This window comes from Pelodiscus sinensis, chromosome 3 (genome assembly GCF_052426305.1).
Source record: "Pelodiscus sinensis isolate ZL-2025 chromosome 3, ASM5242630v1, whole genome shotgun sequence".
Taxonomy (NCBI): domain Eukaryota; kingdom Metazoa; phylum Chordata; order Testudines; family Trionychidae; genus Pelodiscus; species Pelodiscus sinensis.
Window position 1 is genome coordinate 144,723,274 of NC_143054.1, and position 14,708 is coordinate 144,737,981.

The 14,708-nt window shown below is 44.5% G+C and overlaps 1 protein-coding gene across 1 annotated transcript in view; it reads left to right on the forward strand.

Annotated features, from left to right (window-relative positions):
• The window catches only part of DNAH8 (dynein axonemal heavy chain 8), a 611,430-nt gene that overhangs the window by 257,540 nt on the left and 339,182 nt on the right, over positions 1–14,708 (forward strand). Inside the window, exons 29-31 of the mRNA XM_025186355.3 lie at positions 105–340; positions 6,634–6,738; positions 12,192–12,305. Coding sequence (XP_025042140.3) covers positions 105–340; positions 6,634–6,738; positions 12,192–12,305 — 455 coding nt within the window. The remainder of the gene's footprint in view (positions 1–104; positions 341–6,633; positions 6,739–12,191; positions 12,306–14,708) is intronic.

Sequence of the window (14,708 nt, forward strand, 5' to 3'; positions counted from 1 at the left end):
TAGTTTTTCTGTATATTTTAAACATGTACACATGATTCTTTTGTATATAAATAGTTTGCATTTATATTAACATGCAATCAAATGCTGGGGTTTTTTTAAACCAGGACCATTGAAACTCGCTTTGTCAATTGAAGCCAAAGCATGGAAGATGCTACTTTGTCGTTACTTAAATGAGGAATACAAGAAGAAAATGACAGACATGATAACATTTATAACTGAATATTTGAAGAAATTATCTCGACCTATTCGTGACTTAGATGACGTCAGATTTGCAATGGAAGCTTTGGCTAGCATACGTGATAATGAAATACAAATGGATATGACGTTAGGACCTATTGAAGTAAGACACATCTTAATTTTTTTTTGAGTAATTATTTTTTAGAATTTGGAATTTTTAAAAATAAACTTGAAGAACCCTAATGATGAGAATATTTTCCTCCAGTCTCTACTTTGAAGGAAGAAAACAAAATACTTACTTCTTTCATTTTGTGTCCTTGCACCTCTGTTTATCTTGATACTTATCCTAGTCTTACCCTTTTTTGTACACATAGGTAGAATCTCCAGCAATCTTATCTTTTATCCTTATAGGTTCCCTGCATAGAACTACTTTTCAGTTAAGAAGTTAAAATACACTGCCGGTATTTGCATCATTTTTCTAGTTTTATTTTTCCCAGTTTTTAAATTTATTTTGTCCATCTATTGTAAGAGGGAAAAGCTAAAAACTAACATTTTCCATTCTGAAACAAAAAACAGGACTATGTAGCACTTTAAAGACTAACAAGATGGTTTATTAGATTATGAGCTTTCGTGGGCCAGACCCACTTCCTCAGATCAAATAGTGGAAGAAAATTATCACAACCATATATACCAAAGGATACAATTTAAAAAAATGAACACATATGAAAAGGACAAATCAAATTTCAGAACAGAAGGGGAATGGGGGGAGGGAGGTAAATGTCTGTGAGCTAATGATATTAGAGGTGATAATTGGGGAAGCTATCTTTGTGATGGGTAAGATAATTAGAGTCTTTATTCAAACTTAAGTGTAAAGTGTCGAATTTGAGCATGAATGACAGTTCAGAGGATTCTCTTTCAAGTGTAGTCTTAAAAGGCCTTTGAAGCAGGATGCAGGTAATCAAGTCATTGAGACAATGTTCTTTCTGGTTGAAATGGCAAGAAACTCTTTTTTCTTTGTGATCCTGTCTAATATCTGTTTTGTGGGCATTGATCCTTTGGCGAAGCATCTGATACGTTTGTCCAATGTACATAGCAGACGGACACTTTCGGCACATGACAGCATAAATTATATTTCTGGATGCACAGGAATATGTGTTCTTGATCTTATAACTCACTTGGTTAGGTCCAATAATAGTATCAGCAGAGTGAATATGTGGACAAAGCTGGCAACGGGGTTTGTTGCAAGGGAAGGTACTAGGGTTGGTATTAGTGTGGTATGTCCTGTGGTTGTTGGTAAGAATCATCTTGAGGTTAGGTGGTTGTCTATAGGAGACTATGGGTCTGTCTCCCAGAGCCTCTCGGAGTTTAGTATCCTGTTCCAGTATAGGCTGCACTTTATTGATAATGTGTTGGACAGGTTTAAGTTGGGGGCTGTAGGTGATGACAAGTGGTGTTCTATTGTTGGTTTTCTTGGGTCTGTCTTGAAGTAGATGGTTTCTAGGTATTCGTCTGGTTCTTTCAATTTGCTTTTTTATTTCTCCGGGTGGGTAATTGAGATTTATAAATGCTTGGTAGAGATCCTGAAGCTTCTGGTCTCTGTCAGTGGGATTAGAGCAGATGCGGTTGTATCGAAGGGCTTGGCTATAGATGATGGATTGTATGGTGTGTTCTGGATGGGATCTGGAAGCATGTAGGTAACTGTATGAGTCAGTGGGTTTTCTGTAGAGAATGGTGTCTAATTTTCCATTGCTGATTTGTACTGTGGTGTCTAGGAAATGGATCTTTCATGTAGAATGGTCCAGGCTGAGATTGATGGTGGGGTGAAGGTTGTTAAAATCTCTGTGGAATGTCTCCAGTGTTTCTTGGCCATGCGTCCAGATCATAAAGATGTCATCGATGTAGCATAAGTAGAGAAGGGGTAAAAAGGGACGGGAGTTGAGGAAACGTTGTTCTAGGTCAGCCATAAAGATATTAGCATACTGTGGGGCCATGCGTGTACTCATGGCTGTGCCGCTGATCTGGAGGTATAAGTGGTTCTCAAATTGGAAATAATTGTGGGTAAGAACAAAGTTACATAGGTCTGCTATCAGACTGGCAGTGGTGTCCTCTGGGATAGTGTTTCTAATTGCTTGTAATCCGTCTTCATGTGGGATGTTGGTGTATAGAGCGTCTACATCCATGGTGGCAAGGATGGTGTTATCAGGGAGGTTATCGATGTTTTGTAGTTTCCTTAGGAAATCAGTAGTATCTCAGAGATAGCTGGGGGTGTTGGTTGCGTAGGGTTTGAGAAGAGAGTCTATTTTCCATTCTGAATTCTAATTGCAGTAAAACCTGTGCTATCCAGCACTTAACTATCTGCAAAACTTTAGAAACCAGCAAATTTCCTAGGGGCTTGGTGCGTCCGTGAGGCACTTTAATCTGGCTGGCCAAGGGCTGGGCGTAGCTGCACGGAGTAGCACTTTGATCCGATGCACAGCCTCACTGCACGCCACTATGATCCAGCTGGCCGGGAGCTGTGCCGGGCAGCTGGTGGCCCCTGTGGCGTGGGGGTCACAGCTCCAAAAAGGTTGCATACCACTGTGCTTTACCTTTCTGTAAGCTTCCAGATAGTCTCTCCAGATGGAGCCTGAGGTCCAATAGTTTTGTAGCATCTCACCAGATAGCGCTTAGGTTGATGGGACCCTCAGATAAGCAGAATTTTTAGATAACTGGAATGCCCTAATCCCCAAGCATGCCGGATAACACAGGTTTTACTGTAGACTGCCATGAAACTAGAAAGGTAGTGGTTAAAAAGATCAAGCTATTATAAAATATAAAAAGAACAAATGTAAAAGCAAAGACATAGGCATACATGATAATGTAACAAAGATTACTGTATGCCTGGTGTTGTACCTTTAATTTTGTTAGATGAAATAGGCTTAGTCTTTCTTTCATTGTTTTCTTTGATTTTAGTAGTTCTCTATGTTGGATGTCACTGACATTAAAGAATAAGATTATTTTCAATATCTCTAAAATCTTTAGCCCTCTGTTCATGGAGGACTAAAGATTTACAGCCACTATTAAAAATAAAAAAGCACAGAAATACTAAAAAGTGCTATAATTCTGTTTTCATACATGCTGTTTTTGTTATCTCTTTTAATTGGTTTCTGTCCTGTGTTGTCTGACTACTTTGAAGATACTTGTGGGGGTGGGAGAGAGGAACCAAATCTATCTACCCATCTATAAAATACTTCACACTAATATTATTTGTGTAGTCAACACAATAATGTATGCCTGTCAGGGGTTTCATTTTCATATCACTAGCAGTATTCTGTCTGGATAATACATAAAGCAGGAAAGTCCTTCTGGTTTAGTGCATTTGTTGCGATTCTTTTGCGCTTGTTTGCTGGATATTGATGTTAATTTCAAATAAGAGGATTTTTTATCATGGAAATTTTCATTGGTAGAACTACATATTGTGTTCACAGTGAAAACCTCATATTGTACTAGTAGGCTACGTCTACACTGGCATCCCTTTCGAAAAAGGGAAATTTAAATATCCCCTGCGGCATTTGCATTAACATGGCTGCCGCTTTTTTCCGGCTTGGGGAAAAGCCGGAGAAAAGCACCAGTCTAGACGTTATTCTCCGGAAAATAAAGCCTTTTCTGGAAGATTTCTTATTCCTTCTTTCAAGTAGGAAAGTGTCAAATTTAAGCATGAATGACAGTTCAGAGGATTCTCTTTGAAGTGAAGTCTTAAAAGGTCTTTGAAGCAGGATGCAGGTAATCAGGTCGTTGAGACAATGTCCTTTCTGGTTGAAATGGGAAGAAACTGTTTTTTCCTATTAAGCCATCTTGTTAGTCTTTAAAGTGCTACACTGTCCTGTTTTTTGTTTCAACTTCAGCTATGTGAGTAATGTAACTGAATCAACGTACTAAGGTCTGCTTACCATGGTATATTCACTGAGGTAAGTTAATTGCTGATGATCTTACTCTTCTTGTTCAGGTAGAGTAGTAGAGTTGATGGGAGGATGTTCAGTGGTTGATTTGTCACATCTATACTAGACAAGATAAACTGACACACACACCCTGACTTGATTGCTTCCTGTTTATCCAGCCCCTAGTTCAGATATGCCCTTAGGCAAGCCCTGTTCTAGTGGGTTTTTTCAAATTAGGAATATGAATCATTCATTGTCCTTTGTGTCATCCTGGAGGCTTACAATTCTCACTATATTTTCTAATGATCCATTATCTGTGAGTTCTAAGCTATTTCAGATATAAAATTTCTCTCATTAAAGCAGCCCAAAGCATGTCTACCTGAGAAAAGTAGTCACCTCACTCAGCTCCCTGATGAATTTAAGCTAGCAGCACTAAATACCATCAACAGCATGATTAAAAGAATAGGTAGAGTTTCTACAAGTGTATGCAGAAGTGGAGACATGGAACAATATCTTCACCAACATTAGTAGTTTTAGAAAAATATAAGTTATGTTGTTCCATAGTGGGATTCTGCCATGCACAGGGGCTGTGTCTACAATGGCGTGATCTCAGCGGCCGCTCTTGCACAAAAACTTGTTGCCTGTCTACACTGGCCGCCTGCTCTTGTGCAAGTAAACTGCAGTTCTAATGCATAAAATCAGGGCTTCTTGCGCCAGAACTCTGACACTCCTGCTCAGGAAGAAGCTCTTTTGCGCAAGAGCTCTTCCAGAAGAGGCCAGCGTAGACAGGCAACATGAATTTCTTGCACAAGAAAGCCCTATGGTTAAAATGGCCATCAGAGCTTTCTTGCGCAAGAGAGCATCTACACTGGCATGGATGCTCTTGCGCAAAAGCACATCTCTTGCACAAAAGCACATGCCAGTGTAGATGCTCTCTTCTGGAAGAGATTTTGCACAAGAACTCTTCCGCAAAAGAGTTCTTGTGCAAGAAGTTGCCAGTGTAGACGTAGCCTCCAGTGTTCTACTGATTCTTATAACCTGTATGCTGTATGCAGAAAATCATGGAAGTGATAGTGAACCGCAGTGATTATAGTACAATAATAATTTCTGATAGTAGTAGCTGAGTTCAACAGATCTTCTAATATAGCCAATTCACGTTATAAATGTGTAAGAAAAATATTTCTGAATCTGATTATTTTATTTTAATAGCTCTAAGTGCATCTTAGGTACTAAGAGAGGCGTATAAAGATAAGGTCCCAAACAAAAGAGTTTACGGTCTACAGTTTATATTTTATAGTTTAGAGGCCTTACTGAAGCATGAGTTAAGGAAGTATTTGGAAAAGGAGAGGTGAAGGCTTGGGTGAAAGCTTTGGTTTAGACAGAATGAGGTTTTCAAGCATAAAGGGTTGCAGGGATGACAACTGTATTCACAAGCGGTTGTAAGTTGTAGACACTATAAGCTGCAAGTACACAACATGCAAATGGCTTACTGTAGCAGTTCATGACTCACTGTCATGATGTCTTCTGCTGGTCACTGTGGGAATTAACTGAAACTATCCTCTGGTGCACCCTCTTCTGATTGATGTCTCGCCCGCTGTCACCTGTTTTCCATTATGCAGCAATTTGTATCAGGACCTGCATCCCTCCCAAACCACAGTGCTTTTCCCTCAGGCTACTGCCCCACATTCTGGGATGCCCCCTCTCATGGACACCAGTCATCTATACCTGCCTTGCCTCAGTGGCCCACTTCCAGTCATCATCTAGCCCCTGCCTCTAGGATAAACTGCAGTCTGAAATGGCCACTCATCACATGCAAGGGGCTGTGGACCTGCTGCCTTCACCTGCCCTGGATGCCTCCCTGCAGCCCTAATACCACTCAGGCTCCTGTTGCTGAGCCTCAGCCTGGGACTACTCAGACCAGAGCTTCCCTGACTCACCCTTTTCTGTGGCAGGCAGCTAGATCTTTCTCCCACAGAGCTATTTCTTCAATGAGGGTAGGTAAACAAGAGCATATTTAAGCCTCCACATTAACAGAACCAAATTGCATAAAAATCCAATAATGTTAGTCTCATACTGGTTTTAGTATATGTGAAAGCTCTTGATAAATTAGTCTGAACATACTGCAATAATATTTCATGTAAACAGAGTGATAGGTAAAACTCTGACATATGCAGTGTGGTGTTTATAAATCATCCAGAGTTGTGAATGTTTCTCAAAATCTGCATGTGTTACCCAGATAATATGAAAATTTATAATCAACTTTGAAAAAATTTAATTAGCATGAAAAACATTAAATAATAATGCATTTTAGGCAGTTCTGTGAACATTAATGCAGACAATATCTAGTGTTTATTAAGTTGCCTCTAATATTTCACACAGCACTGCTCATTACAAGATTAGTTATATCTGCTGTGTCAGAGACTGTTTCTTTTTGGGTCTAAACTAAGTTGACTGTATTCTTTTACTGCATATTTACAAAGTTTGTGTTTCTGCAAATAAATTTCAATTGGAAAACTGAATTTTTTTTCTTCCTTTATAGGAAGCATATAGTATTTTAAATAGATTTGAAGTTGAGGTGACAAAAGAGGAATCGGAAGGAGTTGATACACTTAGATATTCTTTTAACAAATTACAGACCAAAGCTGTAAGTATCTGGAACTGTCCTTTTGTTATTAGAAGATACTATGTTTAATTAGGCTTAGATGAGAGTAAGGGACTGATACATATGCTGTACTGTTCCAAGAGTAGATACAGTAATAATCCCTTCTTAAAATGATAGAGAAGTAAGTTTCCCACGTTTTATAGTGTCAGTGTACATCTACGCGGCAACATTATTTCAAAATAACGAGTGTTATTTCAAAATAATTTGCTCTGCATCTACATAGCAGGCAGTTATTTCAAAATAATGTTGAAATATTGTCAAGCTGGAGGACTTCTTACTCTGACTCCTCTAACCCTCATTGTATGAGGAGTAAGGGAAGTCAGAGGAAGAGTGCTCTATTTTGAAAGTGTGCTGTATATGCTCCCAATTTCAAAACAAGCTATTTCAAAATAAGCAATGTAATTGATGTAGCTCAATTTGCATAACTTATTTCGAGTTAAGCCCTACAGTGTAGACACACCCTCAGGGTATGTCTATACTACAGTGTTATTTCAAAATATCTTATTTCGAAATAACGCATCTACACACAAAATGCATTTCGAAATAGCATTTTGCTATTTCGAAATAGTGCGTCCACACTGAGTGGACTCTGAATTGCATTTAAGGCTGGCCAGAACCACTTCCAGCAGGGCACCAGGTCAGGACTTACTGTGTGGGGCTGCTGCCTGAGGCTATCTGAGGTCTGTGCTTAAAGGCCCCCCTCCTCCGGACAGCCAGTTCTCAGGTTTCCCTGCTTGCTTGTCTACCTCGATGAGGGACAGCAAAGCATTTTGTCTCTGCATGCTCTGGTTGCCCTCGGGACACCACAGCACTCGGCAACATGGAGCCAGAGCTACGCCTGGGCACTCTGGTGCTTCTCTTGGACACGTTGCTCTGAACCTGGCTGCACTTTCTGCAGGCTGCCATCTGGGAGGTCCATTGGGGGGCTGTAAGTATCCAGGAGGCCCCGCGGGAGAGTTTCCACCCTGAGACATACCCTCAGAGTGCAGCTGAATCCTGTTATTTTGTCCTTTCCTAATACTTTAAAAAAAATCTCTCAGTATGAATGATGTTCAGGTTTTGATCTTTTGTAAGTTAGTTAGTTTTGACCACTTTAAGGCTACGTCTAGACTGCAAGCCTCTTTTGAAAGAGGCTTTTCCGAAAGATACTTTTGAAAAAGCCTCTTTCGAAAAAGAGCATCTAGACTACAATACGCGGATCGGAAAATTGATCCGCTTTTTCGAAAAAGAGCGTCCTGACTGCTGGACGCTCTTTCGAAAGAAAAAGCCACCCGGAACCGCTTCTGCCAGGACATGGGGGCAGCATTTCCTTCCGGGTGCTGCTGCCTGCCCTTTGCAGAGATGCGTGGTTAAAGGGACGCCCCTGAACACCCATTGCTCTGCTCCTGCAGCTGCCTTTGCTGTCCCTGTAGGAGGTAAGGAAGGCATTGCAGTGCTTGTTTGGAGTGCCCAGCTTCCTGGGACACCCCAGCAGGTTTTTTGTGTGGAGGTTTTTCTGTTTGAGACCCGTTTTTTTGGCATGGAGCCACAGCTGCCCCTGGGCAGGCGATGGCCCCACGCCATCATACTGCAAGTGTTGCTGCATCTGCATGAGACAGTCATGAGGCTACTTCCCCATCTGGACCCAGACCAGAGGTATGAAGGGATCGTCCGTCATGCAGCCCCACTGCCCTTGCCTCCAAACATCTTTGTGGACAGGCGTTTTTGGAGGCTTGACACCAGCTCTGACTGGTGGGACAGGCTCGTTATGGAGATCTGGGATGACCAAGAGTGGCAACGCAACTTCCGGATTCAAAAGACCACTTTCCAGGAGCTGTGTACTTGGCTCGCCCCGGCTCTGCAATGGCAAGACACCCAACTGTGGCCCATTATCCCCCTGGAAAAGAGGGTCGCTATTGCCCTCTGGAAGCTAGCCACCCCTGACAGCTACCGCTCCGTGGGACACCAATTTGGAGTGGGTAGGTCTACTGTTGGATCCATCCTGATGGAGGTAAGTCATTGTCTGGGGACAGTCACAGTTTTGGGTGGGGGGGGGGAGGGAGACTGTCAGGAAAGGGCAAAGTGGAGTGGGAGTGGGAGGGAGCTCCTCCACTCACCCAGAACTGCCGGGGGGGGGGGGAGTTCTGAGGAGGGGATTCCCGGGTTTTTTGAGAGGGAAGGTGTGTGGTGGTTTCTCCTCCTAAGAGATAAGGCACCCCTTCTAAAATTTCTCTTTCTGCAGGTGGTGAGGGCCATCAATTCCGAGCTGCTGAACAGGCTCGTCCATCTAGCAGATCTGGACAGCGTCGTGGCCGGCTTTTCTGCCCTTGGGTTCCCGAATTGTGGAGGAGCGCTCGACGGGACACACATTCCAATCCGTGCACCGCCCCATCGAGCAGCCCAATTCATTAACAGAAAGGGCTACTTTTCAATGGTCCTCCAGGCCCTGGTTGACCATCGTGGCCAGTTTACTGATATTTGAGTTGGGTGGTCAGGGCGGGCACATGATGCCTGCATCTTCAGGAACTCGTACCTCTACCGGAGGCTTCAGGCAGGAACATTTTTCCCGCATCACGACTTTGTGGTTGGGGATGTGCACATGCCGGTGTGCATAGTGGCTGATGCCGCCTACCCCGTGATGCCGTGGCTGATGAAGCCCTACACTGGCCACCTGGATGCGAGCAAGGAGCAGTTTAATGCTCATCTTAACCGGGCTCGCAACCAGGTGGAATGTGCGTTCGGACGTTTAAAAGGGAGATTCGGTGCTTGCTCACACGGCTAGACATGGGGGAACGCAACATCCCTGAGGTGGTGGCTGTGTGTTGTGTTCTCCATAACCTGGTGTAGAGGAAAGGGGAGGCCTTCCTACCAGGGTGGGGTACAGGTGCTGATGGTCAGGAGAGGCACTTTGCCCTCACCGGTCTGCTGCTTGCATCCAGGAGGCCCTATGGGAGCGATTCTCTATTGGAGGCCACTGACTCTCCTGAGGGGCTCCTGTCTGGGAGCTTGGCCCTGGCCCAATACAAGCTTCCCTCCTCAACCCATATCCTGACCCTGTTTGTAGAAATAATAAACACCAGGGTTTGTCTCAAAAGAATAAGTTCTGCTTTATTGTTATAAATATCAGTAACTGAAATAATGTATAACTGTTGCAAACATAAAAAAGCTTTTGTTGATTTTTGATGGAGAAAATATACTGTCATGACAAACTATGTACAATAAACATTTTCTTTAACACAATGCTTGTTATTTAACTGGGGTGATGGGGGTGTTTGAAACCTGGAGGGGGGAAGGGGACTTGAAACCTGGAGGGGGGAAGGGGATCAGGTTGCACGGTGCTTGCCTGCTCGCAGTCTCCTGCTTCTGCCTCGTGTTCAGGGTCCACCATGGCCATGGGATCGGGTGGGGCGACTGTCCGTTGGCTGGACAACAGAGGGTAGGTGCACTTGGGACTGGGAGGCCTGGGGGAGAGGAGAGCCAGGGGGAGAGAGGGGTTGGGGGAGAGGAGGGCCAGGGGAAGAAAGGGGCTGGGGGACTTGGGGGGCTGGGGTAGAGGTAGGTACAAAGGGGGAAAGGGATGGTGCGGTGGAAGGCGGGTTTGGTGGCGTGGGGTCATGGGGTGCTGGAGGAGCAGGACCAGGCACAGGAGCAGGCAAGCCACAGACCTCCCTGACAGTGGCACACAGGGACGTGCGCTGTTGGACAAGCTCCTCCATCAGCCAATCATGCCACTGAGCCTCTGCCTCCGCCCTCTCTCGCAGGATGGTGTTGAGCTCCTGCACGGCCGCCACATGCTGCCTCAGGATGTCTGCATAGACACGCCTGTGTCTGCGGCTCCCATGTCTCCGAGATGGAGGTGGGGCTGGGGTGCTGCGGCCCTCTTGCATGGCTGGTCTGGCTGTGGAGGAAAAGAGGAAGACACAATCAGTCCTAAAAAACTGGACTATGTAGCACTTAAAATACTAACAAGATGGTTTATTAGGGGATGAGCTTTCGTGGGCCAGACCCACTTCCTCAGATCAGACTAACATGGCTACATTTCTATCACATTCTGTCATGTGTGCAACAGCTGTCCAACAGGGCATGCCCTCTCCTTCAGACAGGGGAATCAGACATTCTGAAGGTAACACCATGTGTGACTTGGGCATCAGCCTGAGCATAACAGGTTTCCCTTGTGCATCACCCACTGTGCACCCACCTCCCCCTCCACCCCGTGTGTTACACAACCTCACTGCACTCACCTGCTGCTTCGTCTCCGGCATCAGATGACACCTGGGAGGCCTCTGGGGGCTGGGTGACTGGCTCCAGAGTGAGGGTCACCGTCTCCTCACTGTCCTCCTCCTCCAGCACCATCTCCCTGTCTCCAGACTGCTCTGGGTCCTGCTCTGGTGCGTCCACCACAGGGTCCCGCAAGCTGACTGGATGAGATGCTGTGGTGTGCGTGCTTCACCACCACCCAGGATCTGGTCCAGCTCTGAATAATAGGGGCAGGAGCGGGGGGCTGCTCCAGAACAGGAGCTCTCCTCCCTGGGCTTCACATAGCCTTGGCGCAGCTCCTTCACTTTAGAGCGCACCTGGTCCTGGGTACGGGGGTAGTGCCCTCTCTGGGCCAGGGCCTCTGCCATGCGGCCAAAAATGTCCGCATTTCGCCGCCTGGTTTGTAGGGCTTGTAAGGCCTCCTCCTCTGACCAGAGCTCGAGAAGGTTCTTGAGCTCTGGCCCAGACCATGCTGGTGCCCGGCATTTGGAGCCCCTGGTTGGGTCCCCAGAAGGCTCTCTAGAAGGGTCAGGAGGGTCTTGGGGCTGGGACATGGCAGCACTTGAACAGCCGTGTGCTCTGGCTGCTTTGCTGCCACAAGTGGCTGTGAGGGTGACTGTCCCTTTAAAAAATGGCTGCAGACAGGAACCACAGACATGCAAGGCATGCCCCAGATTGTCCACCAGGGCTTCTTCCTGGAGGCCATTATTTTCGAAAAAAGGCCTCCCCGCGTCAACGCTCACTTATTTTCGACGGCTCTCCGTCGAAAAAGGCGTTCTTCCTCGTAAAATGAGGAGTACCGCTGTTGAAAGAAAAGCCGCGTTCTTTCAATTTAATTTCGAAAGAACACGGCTGTAGTCTAGACGCAGGTGAAGTTTTTTCGAAAAAAGGCTACTTTTTTTGAAAAAACCCTGCAGTCTAGACACAGCCTAAATTTTTTAAAGATGAGGAAGTTACAGCATCTTTTAAGAATAATGCCTTGAAGATGTTTGGGTTTTTGTTTTGATTTTTTCAAATGCTCTTTTCATATTTAGCTGTCTGAATAAAAATGTATTTTTTGTCCAATGATTCTGTACGTTTTTTTAAATTTAAAAAGTCAGCTTGATAATATAGAATTTTGATATCCCTTTATTACCATTTTTTAAAAAGTAACTTTTTCCAGTAATTTATTAATAAATGGACATTCATTTATATTTTAGGTCAGTGTTCAAGATGAGTTAGTTCAAGTTCAGCCGAAATTTAAGAGTAATCTTCTAGAGTCTGTTGAAATTTTTCGTGAAGATGTGGCAAACTTTGACAATGCATATGACACGGTAATTAAGTTTGAAAGTTATCAATTGGGCTTCTGGTTCAGTTCCTCAGAATATATTGCTTGCAGAAGTTAGGTGCCAAAATGTTGATCTGCTGAATTGTTCCAATGAGTTCCTTAGGGCATGGTTACCCAGCAGACCTGCTGTCATAGTTACGAGGTGAGTTGTGCTTTAGATCCCATTCAGATCTTCTTAATTGTGTCCCCTCACTAGGTTATAAACCTGGCTGCATTAATCCAGGCGTACAGATAGTTCGGAATGGCTTGCTAGTTCGAACTATCTAGCCCGTGCCGCGTGTAGCCGCGCGGCACGGGGTTCGAACAAGCCGGCATTTAAAAATGAAGCCGGCCGGCTTATGCAAATGAAGCCCAGGGAAATTCAAATCCCGGGCTTCATTTGCAACTGTGGATGACTACATTACCCCGCTAGTTCGAACTAGCGGGGTAGTGTAGACATACCCTGAGTTCTCCTGGGTTCATAATTCCCAGCATTAACACCTGATTTGTTAATTCTGATGTTTAGTAATTTTACATTCTCTAAGCCCTCTCCCAGCTAACCTAAGATTAACCAGTTTCCCAGTTCTCATAACCTGCATTAGCATACTCATTGTTCAGTCAGTGCATACACCTCATTGGGAGTATCTTTCAGAATAACATGAGAAGATCACTAAGGGTACTGTCTCAGAATGTCTTCCAAACATTTTGTGATGCTCCTGACTCCTTTAAGCAAGTTCAGTGACAGCTGCAATTATGTTTCATTTGTGAAGCTACCCTGATTTTAATCAACTAAAGATCAAGCTATATAACTTTTACAAAGGAATGTCTTAATGATAAGCTAATTTTCCCCCCTCATAATGTTGAGGGTAACATTTTCAAAAGTACCAGTGTGAGTTTGGAGTAATCTTCTTAGGTGTCTAAGCACCACTGCGTGCCTAGTCTGAGATTTTTGGTAGCAGTGCCCTTTGGTAGGCCACGCAAGCAGCGTAGATGACATGCATGGTGCTGTTACTATGCATGCGCAGCCAACTGCCCCTTTGGTTCCTTCTCTGATGCTGGTGGCATCGGTTGGAACAGCAGTTGATCTCCAGGTTTTTTTCCCAAATTCATCATAGTTTCTTGTTGTTAATGTAGTTTTAGTGATAGATTAGTATAATGTTTTTCACAATTTAAATAGTTATAATAGTTACGGTTAGTTATAAAAAAAACTCATTTCTTTGTGCTATTAAGGCTGTTTTCCTTGGCAATATTTTCTTCCTGGGATGCCAGTTTCCCCAGGCTTCAAATGCTGCCTGTCCTTCAGGCTCTCAGTCCCCATCTCCGATAGGCATTCACAGTATGTCTGGTGTCTGGGGCAGGCAAATGCCCAGTGCCAGTACTGCAATTAACTAACAGCCCAGGAAGCTGCAACTCAAGCTTCTCTCCCTCGAAAACATAGTGAGGCCAGCGCTGGATCCAAAACATTCAACTCCACCTCGTCAGCTTTCTCCGTTGGCCATGTCTGAGAAGGCTGCTCCTTTACGCTCTGTTACCAGGGACTTTTCTTCTGACCAGCCTCGGAAGAGACTCCATTCCTCAAGTAAGGGTGATTTCTCCCCCCCCCTTAAAAAAACAGGGGCAAACACCTAAGATACCCCCTGCACTGACCTTGACCAAAGCACTGTACAGGGAGGTGCCATGTACTGATGGTTCCTGAGAGTCCAAGGATCTCACTAATGGCATGTCTAGACTACATCCCTCTTTTGAAAGAGGGATGTAAATTAGACAGATCAAAATTGCAAATGAAGCTGGGATTTAAATTTCCCATGCTTCATTTGCATAATGGCAGCCATGCGTTCTTTCAGAAAAGGGCTTTTTGAAAATAAAACTGCTGTCTAGATGGAAGTTCTTTTGAAAAAAAAATCCTTTCTTGAAAGAGCCTGTACTCCTTGATCTGTCCTCAGGAGTACAGGATCTTTCAAAAAAGGGGGTTCTCCTTCAGGTGGTATCCCTATGGGTGCTCCACTCTGGGTGCTGGTGCATCCTTGCACATGCGCCGTGGTACCTCCTTGTGCCGTTGGTGTCCGTTCAGCGAGCGTGCAGCATGGCCCCTCAGTTCCTTTTCTACCATCCTCGGCAGCAGACGGAGCTTCTCTCTGTCATTGTTCCTAACGAAAGATAACAACCCCCCCCCAGTTATTTCCCTTAGTTACCTCATCTTCCAAGTTTTTAGACCTTGACCCTCTCGAAGTTTAAAAAAAAAAATTCCTTCACAGCCCACCGTTTTTCGCCATGCCTCATGCCAGGATCCCCCAGCTTCAAGAGATATGAGGAGTGCCGGGATGCCATGCTCGTGTCTGACAGGCAATCTAAATGCATGAAGTGTCTCAGGGAGTCGCACCAGACACAAAAGTGCCCTCACTGCTCTAAG